The following is a 19,958-nucleotide window of genomic DNA, read 5'->3' on the forward strand; positions in this document are numbered from 1 at the left end:
GGACAGAGGCGGGCAGAGAAGGTGGCAAAGCAGGAGGACCAGGGTCGGTTTAGGAGAATCTGACTGAAACTAAGGTGCAGGGAGAGGAAGAGGGCAGGGTGGGACTTTGCAAACTATAAGGTGCTGGCAATTCTGGTCGACTCTTTGGTCATACTTGTTGAGAAGACTAGACTCCTGGATGTGTTAATATAGATGTGTTAGTCCGGGTAGCTTGTACTTCTGACAAGGAAGCAGGGTATCTGAGTGCTTCCTTAGACAGTAAGCCCTCTTTCCTCTTTGTTTGCTGTGGCCTCACAGCACTACCCTGGCGTATTGGAATTTTCTGTTTATTATCTGCCTCTCACTATATGGCAAAACCTTCTGATTCATCGCTATTCTGTGTTCCTAACACTTAGCAAAGTGCCTGGCACATACAGTGTCTCAGTGTTTGGGGGCTGCTGGTGACGGAGACCAGGCAGGGGTTACCTGGGCGGGCTCTCACCTGGGCTTCTCTGCTCTGAGAGGCAAGGATCGCCCCTTGGGGACAGCTGAGACACCCCCAGGCAGGCTGGGAGGCGTTGGGGACACTGCTCAGATCCAGCCACGGGTCTGATCTGGGCCCAGGTGGTCTGGCTCCGGCGCCACCCACCACCCCACCCCCCTGTGGTTTCCGACGGTGCCTGGTGGGGTCCAGGGCAGATGCCGGGGGTCCCTGTGGGGCTGTGGCCTGGGCGCTCCTACCTGACTTGTACGGTGGGCTTCAAAGGCTTTTTGCGGTGGGGGAGCGAGAGGGTTCAGTTGGTTAAAATATCACAAAGAAAACCACTAGCCTGGATGGTGTGAATCAGGATTCTGCATATACTCCCAGAGGAGGGGCAGCTGGGAGCCACTGGCGCTGGCACCTGGCAGGGCTCCCAGCCCATCGCCCTCCGCAGCGCTGCCCCAGGAAGCCCAGCTCCCACCCTGTTGTCCGCCGAGCGGGAGGCCTCTTGCTCCAGGTCACAACTTGCTCTGAAGTGGAGCCAAGGCCCACGGTGGGCAGGCAGCCTCCCGGGGAAGGCCAGGTCCGCTCTGGCGAGCCGGCCTGCACACCAAGCAAATGTTTGATGGGAAGAGTAATGCCTGCTCTCCGGGTGTGTGACCACATGCGATTCTGATAAACGTCCACTTAGGAAACGGGTAGTGATAACAGAGTACTGACTGACCGGACCGCTTTCACATTTCTCACTAAGCCTCACTTATCCACTGACCCTTACAAATGCCAGCAAAACACACTTTTAAGGGAGCTAATAAAATAACCACATTTTGGGAAGAAAATACCAAACGAACAAGTTAATACTCCAATTTAATCCGTCAGTGATTTTGTCCGCTGTTGTGCAAAGAGTTTTGGGAAGTGCGGGGGCAACCACAATATTTTCCCACTTTGTAAATGATCAGGTGATGTGCATTCTCTCAGGACCACCACCTGAGCCTGTGTATTTCCTACCACTTCCCGTGCAGACGGGCTGGGTGTACAGACGGGGTGCCAACCCAGGAAGGGGTCCCGGGTGGAGCCCTGTCCAGAGCGGAGGTGATCTGGCGTGCTCACGAGCAAAACGCTGTGAACAGGCAACAGCCAGTGAGCCATCCCAGGCCACCCAGGCTGCCCCGGTGTCTGCCATCCGGACTGTCACAGGAGTCACCTCTTCCTCCCCAGAGCCTGTCTCCGCCAAAGGCCAGAGCGAACTTGATAAAACACTCAGGTCACGAAAATCCCCTCTGAGAAGGCTCCAGAGCCCTCCCAGGTCGGGACAGACCAGGCCTAAGAGGCCAGCGAGATCTGGCCCCTGATGCTCGCCCTGACTTCCACAGGCACCGTCCCCTAGGCAGGCCACCCGCCAGCCTCACTCTTCTTTCTATAATCCAACTGAAATTCAAGTAGGAGGCAATGTGAAGAGTAAACCCAAGTGTGACATTCTTAGAGGAAATTCTTAGGATTCCACTAAGATACTGTAGATTTTTCATTATAAAGAGTAATCTCACGTAGAATCTCAAATTCTTAATAATAAAGAAGAATCTTAAACATCCTTCTAAGTTTTCCTTCTAAAATTAAATAACTCTGAAATTAACTTTTAATGATAGGACACATATGGTTCAAAAATCGTTCTAGATCTACAGGAAAATAAACAAGATCCTCAAGGAATTGGATTGCGACACAGACTTTCTCAAGGATTTAATCCAAAAAAAAGTACTAGATTTAGTAAATTCCTGTTATGTTTACTATTGAAATACTTGAGTTAGCTCTACTTTTATGATTTTTACAATAGACATTTTCTTTAAACAAAAGTTAATTGTCTTCAAATGTACCGAGTGTTATTGGTATATAAGTGAGAGATTTGTCTTAATGTCTGTCTTAAAGGGATCATCAAAACATAAATTCAAGAACTATTTAATCTAATGATATAAGTGATGAATATTCAGAGTACTATAGAATAAGTGTTACTGAAAACTGTGTGCACATTAAAACACAATTTTCAGGAAGAAAGTTTTATATTAGATATTAATTTCCTCATTTATATAAGTGTAGGCTCAGTTGTAAACATAATCTCACTTGACATGGACAGAGACACGTATGACAACAGAATGTAGGTTTAAAAACTACCAAAAAAAGTATTACCTCTGAAAAAGTATTATAATTGCATTTGCATCTGTTGGTTTCCAGTTCTCTTTTGTTTTATTAATAGTTAATTATGGTTTCTGATAATCATTTTTAAGTAGCCTCAACATATCTATATGAAAATACATGCCTTCAATGCAAATGGTTTCTTGAGTTTTATTTTTTTATTAAAAATCATGCTATAGCTCAAAAACACGTTTGCAAATTAGGTGCTTTGGATTCCTTAGTAATCCACGTGGGAGTTACTGGATTTCAGATAGAATCTGGGAGCTCTTGTCACGTGTGAGTTTGTCATAAACAGAAGAAAGAGATGGAACAGATCGATACATCTTGATGCTAATTTCTCTTTATATGCTAAGTATAACTTTTCCCTTCATCAGAACCACATAGGAAATGTTTTATGACGACTTCTGGGCAAGCATACAGGACCAAATTTAGAACTCAAATACGTGTCTATAAATGTGTAAATCTGAAGTTGAATAAGAACAACCTGATTTCAGCTAGGCCCTTGCAGTCTTGGGTGACTTTTCCAATATGTAAATCATCACAGTGAGCTGGGAGGACCCAGAGCTCCAGTTGGCTGAAGCATGGCTTTGGCCCCCCCATCATCTCCTTGAGCCCCCTCCACGCCACTCAGTTAAAGACACAGTTAAATTAAAAACAGTGTGCCTGCCATGCCAGCTGGCATGGCCCCCTTTTCTAGGTAGTTCGCCATTGCTACCTCTGTCTTTTTAGAAATTCCAGGAGTTTCACTGGCTCTATGGGAATGCTTATCAGAAACAAAAATCACATGAGAGGATGCAAAAAAAAAGCTTTAAAACGTAATTCTTATCCGCCATCTGGATACAGAGCCTACAGGGCAGGTGTGTTCTACTGAAGGGGAGGGGAGAGGCACATGGGCCCATCTGTCTTACACACTGGGTCCTGCATCAGCTTCCCTCAGAAAAGAGGATTCTGAGAATGAAAAATGTCTCAAGACCACCATGCCAGGCAGTGGAGACTTTGAAATACTGTTTTGGAGGGGTACACATGCACACACACACATGCTCTTTGGGCACAACTGTTAACAAAAATGATTTTCTGAGAAACCGAACAAATATTTTCTTCTTCAAGACATGTTTAATCAAATTACCAAATAACAATATTTTAAAGAAACGTATGTCCACCAAACAAGAGAAAACTAATATTCATAACACCCTTTCGCATAAGCAACATTGCCATCCAAGTGATTAGAAAAGCAGCCCTAAATCCTGCAGAGCTGAAGTAAATCACGTTTTCCCAGGATACAGTCAACATTCAAAAGTGATCCATGTATGACCTACAGCTGGCATGCGCCTCGCATTTGAGCTGAAGGACACATGTCTTAAGAGTGACCTGAATTCTGTTCTATTACTCCCAAGGATGCAGTCACATACCATAAAGCCTTCCTCTCTGCTCGTGTAATTTCTACTCTTTTGTCATCTGGGAAACGGCTTAATTGTTAATTTAGGAATACACAGAGGAAAAGGTACTACCAATATTTCTTAGAGGTATGCTGTCTTCCTGATCATCACCCTTACCGATATACTCATAAAAGCATTTCTTACAATCTTATTGTCTTTAATATTTTTAACACATGTTAATATTTGGGTATGGAGGGAAGCACTTCTCCTCAGCAGAGAGCTAGATTTTGAAGAAAGTCAAAGATGCAATAATATTAACGTTGGTTCTCAGTAAGCCACCTCGTTAAAAAACTGTTCCACCTTGCACCATTTAAAATAGTTCAGTAAGGATTTACTTACCTGGGAATATTCAAAGTCAGTGATGGGGGCTATGCTCTTGATATAGTCTGATCGAAACTGGTTTTCTGGGTTGGCCAGTGGAACTGGGGGAATTATAGTACTCATCGCCGAAACAATTGTCTAAAGTGGAGTGAAGGAAAAAGATACATGGATAAATAAACCACTTAGGCTCCATGTGTGGTACTCTAGTGCATAATTTCTGTCTACGCAGTTTGAGGGAGCAGAGGATGAAACCTTACTACTGAACAAATATTAAAAAAAATTCCTGGGATTTCCCTGGCAGTCCAGTGGCTTCCACCGCAGGGCGCACGGGTTCAATCCCTGGTTGGGGAACTAAGATCCTGCATGCTGCACGGCGGGGCCAAAAAAAAAAAAAAAAAAAAAGTCCTTACCACAATAGCATCCTTAACGTTTTTCCGGATGTCCAGAATTTTATGTGTGGTACTCTAGTGCATAATTTCTGTCTACGCAGTTTGAGGGAGCAGAGGATGAAACCTTACTACTGAACAAATATTAAAAAAAATTCCTGGGATTTCCCTGGCAGTCCAGTGGCTTCCACCGCAGGGCGCACGGGTTCAATCCCTGGTTGGGGAACTAAGATCCTGCATGCTGCACGGCGGGGCCAAAAAAAAAAAAAAAAAAAAAGTCCTTACCACAATAGCATCCTTAACGTTTTTCCGGATGTCCAGAATTTTCTGTTTCTTCTCCCTGTATGACAACAGAATGGTTATTAATTAACTTTACACATTGCCCCAAATCAGTTGAGTGGGATTTTAAATTCCCAGCTGCAGGGCATCTACAATGGTACTACCAGAGGTCAACATCAGCCCCAGGACAGCAGTGCAAAGTTTTTTATGTGGAAAAGGAAAACATCCGCCTTTTCTGGTTTGGACTCTAAACAAACGTGCACACACCACAATCTCTAGCTCTAGACAACCACACAGGTTTTACGTAACATGGCAAAATCATCATGACTATTGCATATGAAAACTACAGGGCTACAGCTGTAAATATATTTTATTTGCATCTATCCATATGTTGAATTGAAATAGATGCAGACAAATGATATAGAGGGAAGTATATATAGACACATTGGTTAAGTGTGCTCAGCGCAATACCAATAATGCAGATCAATACCTCAAGAGTATTTAATAAATCATATACTGTTATTTTATTTTGATGTAGACACTACCAGAAGAAGGATTTGCCTAAATATGCCAAATTCAACAACTTTCTTCTATATCCCCCCCCACCCACCCAAAGGTCGACTCAAAGATCAAATTAACTGTTTAGAGAAAACACTTTGGGGAGGCCGGGAGAGCAGTGACAAAATTTGCATGCAGTTGGGAAGCAAACCCGAAACCGGTCATTCCTTACTCGGGATTAAATCCATTGACGTGCAGGATCCTCATCTGTTTGACGATAGTGCTTTTCCCAGACTCACCAGCCCCTACAAACAAACAGAGAGAATGCTGTGATCTGTGGCCGGGGCCCGTAGCCATCTGTCACTCCAACCGAGACTGAACAAGCGTCCTGCCCCCACGCGGGCGTTTTCAGGTGCGCTCTCGCTGTCTGCGGGGGCGCGGGCCCTGCCCGCCCGGCCCTCTCCGCGCTCCAGACCGTGCGCCCCGGGCCGTGCGCTCCGCTCGGGCCGGGCGCCGCCGCGCGCCCCCCGCCTTACCCAGTAGCAGCAGGCGGTGAGTCGCTTTGTAAGCCAGGCGCTCCTTCTGCAACTGCTTCTCGATCTTTTTGTTGGCCTCGCGTCTTTCCTTTTCATCGACGCCCTGGTCTTCTGGCGCCTTGCTGTTGCCCAAACACCCCATGCCTGCCCGCTTGCGTGGACGTCAGGCGCAGTTAGGAATTGCACAAAAGTAGAGAGTTGTAGGTGTGTGTGGATCCTGCGGCGGCCCCTCTTCCTCGCTGCTGAAAGAGATGCTCAGGTCTCTCGGTGTTTTCCGATCGGAACAGGCGTTTCTTCTCCCTCCCCCTCCCCGCCGCGAACTCCCGACTCAGAGGACAGAAGGAAGACGCGCGGAGCCAACTACTTTTTAAAGACACTTGTTTAGAATTATCTGCTGGATAAACAGCAGTGAGCGGAGACCGGGCCAAGAGCGCCGGGGCCGCCGGAGCCAGCGGGGTGGCGCTGGCCCTCCCCTCGCCCAGCGCCCGATGCACTGCCCGGGGGGACCCCGAGCAGGCACGCTCAGCCCGGTGCCCGGGCCCCGCCGGTGGCGGCCGAACGCGGCGCGGAGGGACGGAGCGCACCTGGTCCCCGCCAATAACTGCGAACACCCGCCGGCCACCCGCGCCCCATCCCGGGTCCGAGACCCCAGGGCCTCTCCGCGGCGGGGAGGGGGAGCCGGCTCGGGGGCGGCCAGGCCGCGGGTCCCGGGGTCTGGAGGGGTGGCGGCCGCCCTCGAAGGGCCCCCGCCGAGGCTCACCCGCTTGCGGTCCGGACGCGGCGCGCGGCTCCCTCGCAGCCCGAGCGGCACTAGGTCTGGGCGTGCGCTCCCGGATCCCGCGCCGCCTCCGCCTCCCGGCGGGCGAGGCCTCGCGCATGATCATGCATATTCTATCAGGGGGAGGGTCCGTGCCGGGCTCGGGCACCCCGCCTTCCCCCGTTACCGTTCTAGACGGTTCCAGCGCACCCACGCCGCCTCCCGCAGCCTCCTGTGTACCTCCCGCCCCCGGCTCTCCTCTGTGCGCTCTGAGCAGCTTTGCTACTTTTCTGGAAGACGCCGTGGCCCCGAGCCTGGCACCGCTGCCGGAACCAGTGAGGGCGGCTGCTGGTTTCCACCTGTTGAGCGGGTGCCCGTCGCTCCCCATCCGCGCTGCTGGACGCGGGGGGCGCAGAGCCGTGACCGCGGAGGTCGCCTCCCGGTACGTCGCTGGTACCAGTTTCGGGTCTCCGGGCCAGGAGCCCTGGCACCGCCGTCAAGTCCCCACTCCCCTCCCGCTCCACCGTATTCCCTCGCGGTCATCACGCCTGGCCTCCTGCACGGATCGCGGTCTCCGCCGCCCCTGCCCCTGCGCTCTGGGCCCCGCGGGCCTCCCCCGCCTCCCCGCTCTCTTCTCCTCCCTTCTCTACGGATTGTTCCGTCGGGCGGACAAACACGTTCAACTCCGTCCCATTTGACGGCCCATCCTACAGCCTCAGGCCCTGCGTCAGCCCCGCCGTGTCCTGCCCACCGACCGGCTCCGAGTAAAACGGGGACCTGACTCCCTTTGCCCTCTTCCCCACCTCCCGTTCACGCCTCAGGTCCCGGCACCTGGCTTCGGCCCACCTGCTTCACTGAAACACTCTCACGGGGTCATCAGCCGACCCCCGGGGTCAGACTTCACCCAGGAACTGTGGTCTTTACCTTCTCTGACCCTCCTGGAGTCTCCCCGGTCCGTCGGCTTCCCCGGTCTGTCGGCTTCCCCGACGTGGCCTTTGGATTTCCCACCCACTCTCCATCTGGAGAGGCGGCTCAGACCCAGCACAGCCCTTGTCCCCTTAATGCCCTGCCCTTGGGGGCTGACTGCCTCCCTCATCCTCTGCACACGCGGCTCTGACGACGGCCACACCAGACCTCCAGCCCAGCCCACCCTCCTGACCACCAGTGTGGCAAGCACACCTCCACCTCCGTGCCTCCAGGATCTCCTGCCCGTGCACACCCACACCTCTAGCGCGCTCCTCACTCTCTCTGTGAATAAGGCCCCTGATTTTCCCAACCAGAACATGGCAGTCATTCCTGACTCCTTTTCCTTCTTGCAAACCCAGTTACCGTGTTCCTTTGGGTCCATTTCCTAAACATCGTTCCTGTTCTTTCCACCCCATCTGCCGTTGCCATGGTCACTGTCCAGGCTGGATGTCACAAGTGGCCTCCTGCTCACATATTCCGGCCCACCTGCACAGTGCTGCCACAGTGACAATGCAAATCTCATCACATCACTGTCCCCACCACTGCCAAGCCCCCAGCCACGGTCCATCAAGACTGGGTCCGTGTAAACTCCTCAGCTTCAGCTCTCATGTCCCCCCTTCCTGGCGCCATCCCAGCCCCCCTTTGACCCCTTGCACGTGGACACCCGAGTGCATGGCGTGGGTGCATGCGCTGCTTCACTCTCTGGGAGACGTGTGGCCCCTTCTTCACTTGACCAACTCTTAGTCACCCTTCCTGCCTCACCACTGCTTCCACAATCAGGGCCAGGCCCCCTTCTCTGTTCTCCAGCATCTCACAGCACCTTACATTGTAATGGTTTGTGTGCTGCTCTTTCAAATGTCCACTGGACTCGGGACCCAGTGAGGGCCGGGGCGGAGCCTGCACTTCACACCTGCTGGGCTGTGCCCAGTTCAGTGCCTGGCCCGGGGAGATGCCTCTTGAGTCTTTATTTGATGGACGAACAAATTCACGAAGGCCAAAGATAACTCCCGCTCCAAGTGTGGGTTCTCACGAAAGGAATTTGACGATCAGATTTTAAATTCATAAAATACTTGTCCAGTTTAGTACTGTATCCAAATAAGAATACTCTTTAAAAAACAAAAGCAGTAGTGTCTCTTCTTGACACAGCAGAAGCAAACACGCAGTGCCATGCCATATTCTGAGCTGGATAAGAGTTTTAGCTTGTGGAGGGACACTGTTTAGCACTGTTGTGAGGCCTCACTCCTTGTGTTAACACAAGCATTCACCTATGGCAACATCCACGTGGCCTGTTCGGTGGCTGACGGGGCAGTCGGAGGCGAGAACAGGTGTACAAAAATAGCAGAGTGCGGTGGGATGTTTTAAAAGATGTCTCTTTTTTTAATGCCAAGGTTTCTATAAATTGTTAGCTGGAAGAAAAGGGGACAAAACAAATCCCACCAAATTTATAAAGGGAGAAAAAAGTTAGAACCTGGAACCCTGAAAACATAGCAAAAGGTTTTCCCTCGTTCATATCTAGGAATTAGGGTTAAAATAACTCGTCTCTACGACTTATCCAGTGATTACTGGCCCTGGGCTAAATCCTTTCCATGGAGCAATTTATTTAGTATTTGCAATAACCCTAAAAGGAACTACTGTGACCGTTATTTTACAGAACGTTAGAGGGTGCATATGAGGTGTGTCTGGGATCTAAACCCTTGCAGCCTGGCTGCAGCGTCTGCACTGTAAGTGCACAGAACACCGCTAACCACTCCAAAACGTAAAAGCAACATGCTTACACAGCGATGCAACCTTTCTGATGAGAATGCCAAGCCCATCTTTACATAGTCTATTAGCAGGTAGGAGCTCAAGACACTTTTAAAAAAAACCCCGGTCACCTGGCCTTTTCCTAGTCTGGTCTGGGAAACCGATCCTCATTTGAGTTTTGAACCCTGGGATCAGAATCCAGAATCCCTGCTGGCTCACCTGGAGCGCGGGAGCGGCGCTGTTGGGGAGCAGCCTGGAGCTGGCAGTGCCGGCATCTGTCGCTAGGCAACGGCAGTGTAGCATCAGCACCACTCGCGCAGCGCACACCCACCTGCGGAGGCGAAGGGCCGCCGGCAGCGCGCTGCCAGCAGAGGGGGCGGCCGGGCGGGGGACGCCCTGGGCAGCAAGAAGGGTTGGGAAGGCACAAAGTTTGGGGCGAAAGGGCAAACGTAAAACTAAGTGGTGTTTTCCTGCTCTTGTTGATGTTTAAGACAAGGTGTCTCAGAAGTCTTAGTGCATTTGACAGTTGAATTATTTGAATTTCTTTTGTACTTAGTTTTGTGAATTTTGAATAACGATTTTGAAATCTGTTTTTGTTTGAGCCCCTCTGATTGAAGTTGGCAAATGTCGAAAAGATCACAGCTGTTCTTTGGTTAGCTGGACCCAAGTCCTCGTTGATAACAATTGAGAACAAAATTTGTCTCCCGTTATAAGGAGGACCTCCACAGAAATTTAATTAACAAGATGAAAAATTCAAAAGAACTGTTTCACATCACTACAGGCCTGGATCCAGGAGATGCTGAGCCAGTTTGAAAAGTGACTAGAATGCTGTCTGGCATGAGATAGTGGACATATTGAATTTAATTTAAAAAAATCAATGTTTTAAAACGTTAATAACTGGTCTAGCATTTTATACTGTAAAGGTTAATAAAGGTTAAAACTGCACTCTAAGGCATTTGGAGAAGGTACATTGAAAGATTTTAAAGAGGAGGAACAAAGCAGAGTGGGAGAGGCGAACCCTCACTCAATGCAGTGACCGGGCCGAAGAAACGAAAAGCCGCGCCCAGTTTTGTAAACAAATTTGGCGGAGCCAGAGCCGAGGCGGCCGAGTGGCCTGTGCGTACACGGCCCTCGTGCTGCTTCCTGTCATTTAACACCTTGCAGTTAGTTGTTTTCTCTTTCCTTTCTTAGTGTCTCGGTGGCAATGGTCTGTGTGGATTATTTTCATTCTCAGCAGCAAGCTCACCCCACGACCTAATCACAACACACTTTAAAAATCTTGTGAATTTTTTTTACATTTTTAAATAGAAAAGTAGGGAAACGTTTTCAACATTCCCTTTCTGTATATAGCACTCTGCAATCAAATATTTTAGAATTTACTGAATTAATTTCTCTTTTTTTTCCCCTACTCCTACAGCAAAGTAGTATTAAGGAGCTTTCAGAAGTGCCATCCATAAAGGGTAGGGATGCAGTCTTTTTAACTGATGGCTTAAAAAAACCCAAATAGCGAATGAGTAGGAAAGGTAGGTTAACTGTCTTTGACTTCACCGTGTCCAAAAACCCAGAACTGAAATATCCTCATTGGAAGACGCAACTCAGTGCCGAAGACAGGGGTTTAGTTTTGGTGTGAAAACGCGAGGTGGTCACTGAATACATTAGAAAGTAGGATGGTGGTTACCAGGAAGTGGTGGAGGGGGAGGGGGAGCCAATGTTTGATGGGGGCGGAGTTTTAGTTTGGGAAGATGAAAAATTCTGGAGATGATGGAGGTGATGGTTGCACGAGAATGTACTTAACCGCCACTGAGCTGTGTGCTTAAAAATGGTTAAGATGAAAAAAAATGGTTAAGATGGTCAATTATACGTTATGTATATTTAACCACAAAAAGACAAGAAAAAAATTTACATTTAGGGTCTTCATCATGACCGTGGTTGAAGAGAGAAATCCTTCTCTCCGGTGGTTTCCCGCTATTCGTTTTGAGGCTTCCGATTACAGCCACGTGACTTCAATTCCTCCTTTACAAGCATCTACTGCAGTTATAGTTCTGACCAGCAGGTGGCGATGCAGACCCTGGAATCAGAAGGAGGCTCCAGGGGCGCCTGTAAAGCGGTGAGTTTCCATCATTCACTCACCGTAGAGCATTTTTGAATCCTACACACACGTAGCCTTGAGATTACAAGGACGAACTCGACCTTGTCCCTGATGGCAAGCAGTTTAATCGGCTAGGAGAGAGGGGCAGACGTACAATCAAGTCCTCGGGATTCTGTAGAGATTACAGTGGGAGCACATAGGGGTGTGTGGTCAATTATACAAGTGAAGAAAAATGTCACTTCCTTCCTTAGAGCGATGTGTGTTAACCTTTGTAAGTCATCCTTCGTCTTATTTTTAAAAAGACACTGAAAGGTGCTCTGTTTCTAGTGGCTCATCTGATCAGATCATCGCAACAGCTACAAGATTATCCACACTTTGCAGAGAAGGCTGTTGGTCCGAAGGTTCCACAGGGGCCTGATGGGGGTGGAGCTCTATCTGATCCCAAAGCCTGAGACCTTTCCAGAAGGAACTCTGACTGGTGGGAAAAAAATCGTACCGTTTTCTCTTCCAAAACGAGAAATCAAACAAGCCCACCTCCTTGCTAACACAGGCAGATTAATCTGCATATAATGACTGATGAATTAATTAACTCTTTGCTCAGTTTCCTTAGCAACTGGTTTCTTTTAGAATTTGGCTCAGTTACAGAGTCTAAAGCAACAGTTTTCCTTGTAATAGAATGTCAACCTGTATATGAAATTAAACAGAACATGAACTTGCTCCATCATAGGCGGAAACTATGGGCCTTTCCCAGGAAGGTTGCACGGGCTCTTTCTGAAGCTCACGGGCTGTGAACAAGGGAGACAGAGCCTAGGGATCATCTGTATTTCCCGTTCGTGGTTTATTTGCTCATTAAGTAGGAACCGTTTGATGAATTTAGACGACAGATAAATTCAAGACTGAGGTTCAAAAGGGAGACTCTGAGTGCAAATCCCAAACCCTTAGGTGCATGAATGACAGGATGGGGCAGGTGGACAGGTGAATTGAGGTGGTTACTGAGAACCAGGATTTTCCGAGAGAAAGAGGACGGACAAACACGGAATGGCGAAACACAAGGCACGCCCGTGGGATGGACTGGAATTGTAGCGATCGGAGTGAGCTCGTGATGTCTAGAGTATGTATGTACGTGTCCGTGATTATGTGCACATACATGTGTGTGTACACTGTACACCTGTGCATGTGCCACTCGCATCTATTCCCTCGTTCTGTCTGCTGAAAAGACCCAGGCATTAGACACGCCAGTGGCAGTGAGCGCACCTAGTGCCCAGGCCTTGGTCTTCAGTATCACCCACAACCCAGAGGAGCCAGGCCTCCTCAGAGAAACGGCAGATTCTGGGGTGGGGGCAGGGGAGCCACAGATAAATCTGGAACATTGTTATGCCAGAAAGTAGGAAAGTGCTTTCAAATGCTGGGGGCACCTCCCGAGAACACAAGACCAGACAGAAGGGGCTCCCGTTTGGCCAAATCTGGGATGATTTCAGCACCAAGGTATTTAAGTACAGGAGTGACTTCTAAGCCACTGAAAAATATAGAAATATCATGTGTCCATGCCAACAACAAAGAGATAAATAAAGGGGGGAAGGAGAAGGGAGCATAACATCAGTCATGGGGAAGCGAGAACCCCTCACTCATTTCTTGGTTCCTTTCCTTCCTACCTGCTGGCGAGCTGGATTTTGTTTGTGTGGAGTTTATCATCGGTCTCCCCGAGTATTTATGCAGTGCTGATGGCATGATCGGTGTTGCCCCAAGGAGTCACGACTCACGCTGTCCGGCTGTGGGTTCTGTTAGGGATGCTTCTTTACCCCCAGGACGGTCGGAAGTCAAAGTTGTCAGAAGCAGGGCAGGGATGGGGCAAGTTTTACGTGGAGAATTGATTACAGGCCGGACAAAACTAGAACCGGTGGTCGTCAGGAGGCGGGGTGCCCTCCCTGGGACAGAGATGGCGGGAACGGTCGTGCAGAATGGACAGGTGCATGACCTGTCCGGGGATGTACAGCATCACACGGGCACACAGAACAATTATTCCCAGGAGAGAAAGGGGACCACACAAAGGAGGCGCCGCTTTAACCGCCACTGGGGGATGCTGCCACGTGCAGGTGTGCGCAGGTAAGGGCCCTGTCAGTGGGGTCCCCCCCTCCAGGGCCCGCTCTGCCACTGGCAGGGCATCCTTCGCTTTCACCTCTCGCCCAGCATCACCACTCACACCTGGGAGCTCAGTACAAGCCAGTTTCCCCGCTACCCGCCCGGAGGGCAGTGCGGACCGTGGTCTGGGGAGCAGCTGCTCCCCATCCATCGGACTTCCCGCGCCGCAGCGCCACCTGGCGATCGCCGCAGGAACGACCGGCCGCGCGCACCTGCCTCGCCTCGAGAGGCCCTGGGTCCCCGCAGCCTGGCCCCACCTTCGCTTCCTTCCCGGCTTCTTTTCTCCTTTTCTGTTTGCAATTTCTCACGTGTCAGTTAGTCAAAGCTCACAACGCGCCTATTTCAAAATACACAGCCTCCCCTACCCATCCCTTACCTCCCTCCCCTCTTCCTAAGGCCGCTGTTTTCCATCCCCCCGATGTCCCTGTGTTTCTGTGTTACTGCTGTTAAATTATCCTGTTCATCATAAACTATCGGGTTCTGTTGATTTCACCTTTACGTTGCTAAAACAGTGTTTCAAAGTATATTGACATCTTAGAAAATTCCACATACCCACCCCTCCATAAATATGTAAATGTTGGTAAGGTCCATATCTGGAAACTTGGAATTAAGACTCTTGATATTGCAAGGCAATTGTACAAGGCAATTAAAATTATAAAAATAGAGGCAAAACTTGACGTTATTCACTACTGAACAGATATTCTGCAGGTTAGGGCATAAGGTGCAGAGTTACATGTGGTTAAGAACAAAAGGCTCCAGCAGACAGAATAGTTAAGAAACTACTACAACGCAACAACAGAAAGACAAATAACCCAATTATGAAAGGAACAAAGTATCTGAACAGACATTTCTCAAAGGAATATGTACAAATGGCCAATCAGCACACCCAAAGGTGTGCAACATTAGTCATTAGGGAAATGCAAATCCAGAGCACAGTGTATACCATTCCACGCCCACTAAGATGGCTGTAATAAAAAAAAAAGATGGACAATAACAGGTGTTGATGAGAATGTGGAAAAATTGGAAGAATTGGAACCCTCACATGTTGCCAGTGAAAATGTAAAGTGATTCAGCTGCTTTGGAAAACAGTCTGGTAGTTCATCAAAAAGTTAAACAGAGAGTTACCATATGACCAAGCCATTCCACTCCCAGATATGCACCCAAGAGAAATGAGAAGATATGTCCAGACAATAACCTGTACACGAACATTCACAGCAGCATTAGTCATAATAGCTAAAAAGTGGAAACACACATTTTAGCTATTATATCTACCAACTGAAAGAATAGATACTAAGTAACAGGTGGCAGATCCATACGGTGGACTTTATTTGGCCATAAAAAGGAATGAAGTGCTGGTCCATGTTATATGGGTGAAAACATCCTGTTAAGTGAAAGAAGCCAGACACAGAAGACTACATATTGTGTGACTTTTTAAGCAAAACGTCCAGGAACAGACAATTCCATAAAGAGAGAAAGTGGATCAGTGGTGGTCAGGGGTGGCAGGGGGAGGGGTGACTGCTAAGCGGCAGGGGGCTTCTTTTTGGAAAGATGAAAATGTTCTGGAATGAGGTAATGGTGATGGTTCCACAACCTTGTGAATACGCCAAAAACCTGCCGAGTTGTACAGTTTTTAAAAGGGTAAATTACATGGTATGTGAATTATATTTCAATTAAGAAAAGAACAGATGGCAATCTTTCTGGGTTGGAACTAAAATGCACGGCGGGATTTCCACTTTCTCATTTCTGTTTTGTCAATGATAATTTCCCATTTATTTTATGCCAGGTTCTGCCAGGTGGCGTGGAGGTTTAATAGATAAATCAAAGTGGACGTGACTCCCATAGGATATAGTCTGATCATGGATTTCAGGTAAACTTATGAATGTCCACAGCAGAAGGAAAGGTATTCTAAGGGAGTTACATATAAAATGAGTGGACACTTCCGACAGAGGGGATCAGGAAAGGCTTGGAAGAGGAGGTAACACCTGAGATGACCTTTGAAAATGGGGGAGGGGATTCCAGGGGCAGAGGACCAGGGGAAGCCAAGGAGCCAGCAAGCAGGTGGCATAGATGCTTTGGTGTGGTGGGTCCACGTGCGTGTAGAGGGGAGCGGGCCACGAGAAATGGGGGGAGGGGGACAAAGGGTACAAACTCCCAGTTGTAAAATAAATACGTCCTGGGGATGGAGTGTACAGCACGGTGACTACAGTTAACAATACTGTATCGTGTACTTGAAGGTTGCTAAGAAAGTAGATCTTAAAAGTCCTCATCACACATAATTTTTTGGGTGACCATGTGTGGTGACAGATGTTAACTAGATTTATTGTGATCATTTCACAATATAGACAAATACTGAATCATTTCGTTGTACAACTGAAACTAATATAATGTTTTCTGTCAACAGTATCTCGATTAAGAAATACTAAAACAAAGTAACCTCCTAAAAAAAAAAGAAAGAAAAGTTTGCCACTTGACCCTGTGGTCTTGGTCTAGAGCCTCGGTCAACCCTACAGTCCCCACCTGCTGGGGTGCAGCGGGGGTGGGAGCGAGGGGACAGGGTGCCTGCCGGGCCAGCGCTTACACTTGCCTGTCACCATCTGACCTTAGCCTGACATTCACCCCTTTACTGAAAAACATGCCTTCAGGCACGTGCAGGACACTGGAGACGCAGCAGGAAACGCGAAGGATGAGGTCTCTGGCCCCCAGAGGTTACTGGCGTCAACGCTAAGCAAACACATGAATGAAAATGTAATTCAAAATGGGGTAAGTTCTGTGAAGGAAAGAGTTGCCCAGGGAAAGAATAAATGGGCATCAAATAAGGCTTCTCAACAGAGAGAGTAACAACAAAGGCAAGATGTGAAGCTAAGACGAGTTCATGCATGTGCAAGAAAGGGCACCCGTTCTCCAGGCACAGGGAGAAGTGGGGGGGGGGCAGAAATGGCAGGGACAGAGGGACAGAGGGACAGAGGGACAGAGACAGACGGTGTGATGTGCCCTGAAGGGGCGGTTCTCGGTGATATTTCACACACACAGATACACACACAGACACACACAGAGACACACACAGACACAGACACACACACAGACATGCACACACACACAGACATGCACATACACAAACACGCTCAGACACACACAGACATGCACACACATGCACACGCACACACATGCACACACAGACATGCACAGACATGCACATACACAAACACGCTCATAGACACACACAGACACGCACACACATGCACACGCACACATGCACACGCACACACATGCACACACACAGACACGCTCATAGACACACAGAGACATGCACACACATGCGCGCGTGATGGCAGACACGTGGTCGGGTCCTGAAGGGCCTCAGAACAGCCTGACGTTAGGCGGGGAATCTCGTTCTCTCTCACGTCTCAGGAGAAAACGCTCCATCTCTCCGCATTAGAGGATGTGAACCTTCCAGCCCACAAACATCACATCCTGGATGTCATTTCCAGGATTTTAGAAATATGGCTTAAATATTGTACTTGCTGCCAAACACCAAATTATCAGTACAAAGACCAAAGAGCAAATCAAAACTCTGATGACTGAGATCTCTTCCCTACTAGTGGTTCTGACATTTCTTGTTGAGATTTCATCTGCTCCCTGGTCCACCCCTACCAGTGTTTAAACCTCAGGACTTTAAGTGATGCCTTATGGTTTCTCCCAAGAGAGGAGAAATCCCTGTCCCTTACCTGTGGGCTCCCAGGGAAACAACTTGCCTTCGAAATGTCTGAGTCGTTAGCTTGCAATAGTGCTTGGGATTATATATCATAAAACTCACTGTCTAAGACAGGAATCCCGGAATTTTTTCATTTTCTTACAGTGATATAGCAAAAATCTATGTTTCTGTCCATTTCATCACTGTAAGGGAACAGAAGAAATTATGAAGACATCAATGTCTTTTTTCAAAGATTAATGGTGAAATTAAGTTTAGAAATAATTTTAGAAAATATTAAATGCATTTATCTTAAAATGCACCTCTGAGGTTTGGGACAAGAACAGATACCAGTTAGAAACAATGTTAAGCTCTCACTTGAGCTGTCCGCCCAGAACTGTTACCAGAGCCTCTCTCCTCTGGGCTCCTGAGACTTTGTGAAGTTGGAGCCGCTGGTGAACACACAGAACCAAGACCCGGGACAGACAGAGCCTGGCTGACACCTCCTCTGCCTCTAACTTAGGCTGTTTGAGCTGGAATTCTATCACAGTAGAAAGAGTCTGGATGAAAACAAGTGACTATGATTTCCCTACACAGTTGGCCCAGTGAATGGCTTCCTATTAGCCTTCTGCCTTTGAGTTTCAGCTTTACAACTTCAGTTTGGGGTCCCGTTTTAGAGAGAAGATAGGGGAGAACAGAACAGAAAAGCAGCAAGGCAGCAGGGGACCCGGTAACAAAACAGTTTATAGTTTAATGATTTCCAGTGTGGACATTCCCGTGACTCCTGGCATCACCCAGGAGCTCAGTAAATGGCTAGAGAAGCAGTTAATCTGACCACACACCCCCCTTTCACTCTGACCACATGGCAGAGAGATTAGCTACACCACCCTTGCCCTCACTCACATACCACGGTCCCACTTCAGCGTCTGGTGTTTAATCTTTGGGATCATTAGAACACAGATCCTACAAATGGTAAGTAAGGATCTTTGAATTAAAAATATTAAATTTAGGTACGGTGTAGCACAGCGGTCCCCAGCCCTTTTGGGACCAGGGACTGGTTTCATGAGAGACAGTTTTTCCACGGATGGTGGTGGGGGTACGGTTCAGGCGTTAGCGAGAGCGATGGGAGAGGCAGATGAAGCTTCGCTTGCTAGCCCACCACTCACCTCCTGCTGTGCAGCTCAGTTTGTAACAGGCTGGGACGGGTATGGGTCCACGGGCCTGGGGTTGGCGAGCCCTGGTGTAGCAAGCCATAATTTATTATCTCATTCTATAATTAGAATTGTCCCTCTTTTGAGTTTTGATCTATCCTTTTAAAAAATCCTTTTAAAAACAGCAAACATTTATTAAGCCTCTACTATATGCTAGGCACTATTTTTAAGGGCTTTATCTTTTAAAAAAAAAAGTAAAATTTAAATACATTGAAATGCATAGATCTTAAGCGTACAGTTTGATAAGTTCTCACATGTTTACACCTGTGTAATCACTGTCCCACTCAAGATACAGAACATTTCCATGACCCCAGAAAGGTGCTTCACGACTTTTTCCAGAAATCTGACCCCTGAAACTACTGTTCTGATTTCTATCACCATCGACTGGCTTGACCTCTTCTAGAATTCAGTATAAACAGAATCATAAGAAGATACTCTTTTGCACATATACATAACACTCAAAAATCTCATCCATGTTGTTATGTTATCAGTACATTTTTTATTGTTGAGTATTTCATTGTATGAACATACACAGTATGGTTACTCATTCTCTGGTTAGTGACAATTTGAGTTGTTCCCAGTTTTCTGCTATCTTGAATAAAGCAGATAGAAGCATTTTGTATAACTTCTTATAATAAATGCATATTTTCATTTTTCTACTGTAAATTCCTAGGAGTGGTATTGCTGGGTCATAGGATGTGTGTTTAACTTCATAGAAAACTACCCAGTAATTCTGGGAAGTGACTGTACAATTGTCCTTGTGCCACCAACAGAGAGTGAGGGTTTGGCATCTAGATCAGGGCTCAGCAAACTTCGGTTTGCAGCCTGTTTTTGCATAGTCTGTGAGCTAAGACTCCATAAGTGGTTGGGGAAAAAAAAAAAATCAAAGGAATAGTATTTCATGATTTAACAATTTAAAAATTACATGAAATTCAGATGTAAGCATTTATAAATACAGTCTTATTGGAGCACAGCCCCACTCGTGTGCTTATGTGTGGTCTACGGCTGCCTGCACGGCGCAGCAGAGCTGACTAGGTCTCATGGCCTGCCCCTCATAGAGAAAGTCTGCTGACCCTGTTTTATATCCTGGTCAGCACTGGAACTGTGGGTCTGTAGGCCACCCTGGTAGGATTGAACTGCTGTCTGTGGTTTTAATCTGCATTTCCTTGATGACCAATCATGCTGGCAGTGTACTGGTTTTTCACGTATCTTCTTTTGTGCAGTGTCAGCTCCAAGTCATTTGCCCGTTTTTTTTTTTTTTTTTTTTT

General features: G+C 47.8%; 1 protein-coding gene across 7 annotated transcripts in view; it reads right to left on the reverse strand.

Annotated features, from left to right (window-relative positions):
• LOC114483879 (guanine nucleotide-binding protein G(olf) subunit alpha) overlaps positions 1–19,958 on the reverse strand; it is a 68,429-nt gene that overhangs the window by 42,671 nt on the left and 5,800 nt on the right. For 3 of the 7 annotated variants that reach the window (XM_028480306.2, XM_028480305.2, XM_028480307.2), the window contains exons 2-4: positions 5,794–5,866; positions 5,070–5,124; positions 4,417–4,536 (exon numbers count right to left, since the gene is read on the reverse strand). In XM_028480306.2, the coding sequence (XP_028336107.1) occupies positions 4,417–4,536; positions 5,070–5,124; positions 5,794–5,866 (248 nt within the window). Of the gene's footprint in view, positions 1–4,416; positions 4,537–5,069; positions 5,125–5,793; positions 5,867–6,097; positions 6,340–6,857; positions 6,922–19,958 lie in introns of those variants that run through there. The other 4 variants (XM_028480308.2, XM_028480310.2, XM_028480309.2 and 1 more) reach the window with 4 other exon arrangements.

The sequence above is a fragment of the Physeter macrocephalus genome, chromosome 19 (genome assembly GCF_002837175.3).
Source record: "Physeter macrocephalus isolate SW-GA chromosome 19, ASM283717v5, whole genome shotgun sequence".
In the NCBI taxonomy this organism is placed as follows: domain Eukaryota; kingdom Metazoa; phylum Chordata; class Mammalia; order Artiodactyla; family Physeteridae; genus Physeter; species Physeter macrocephalus.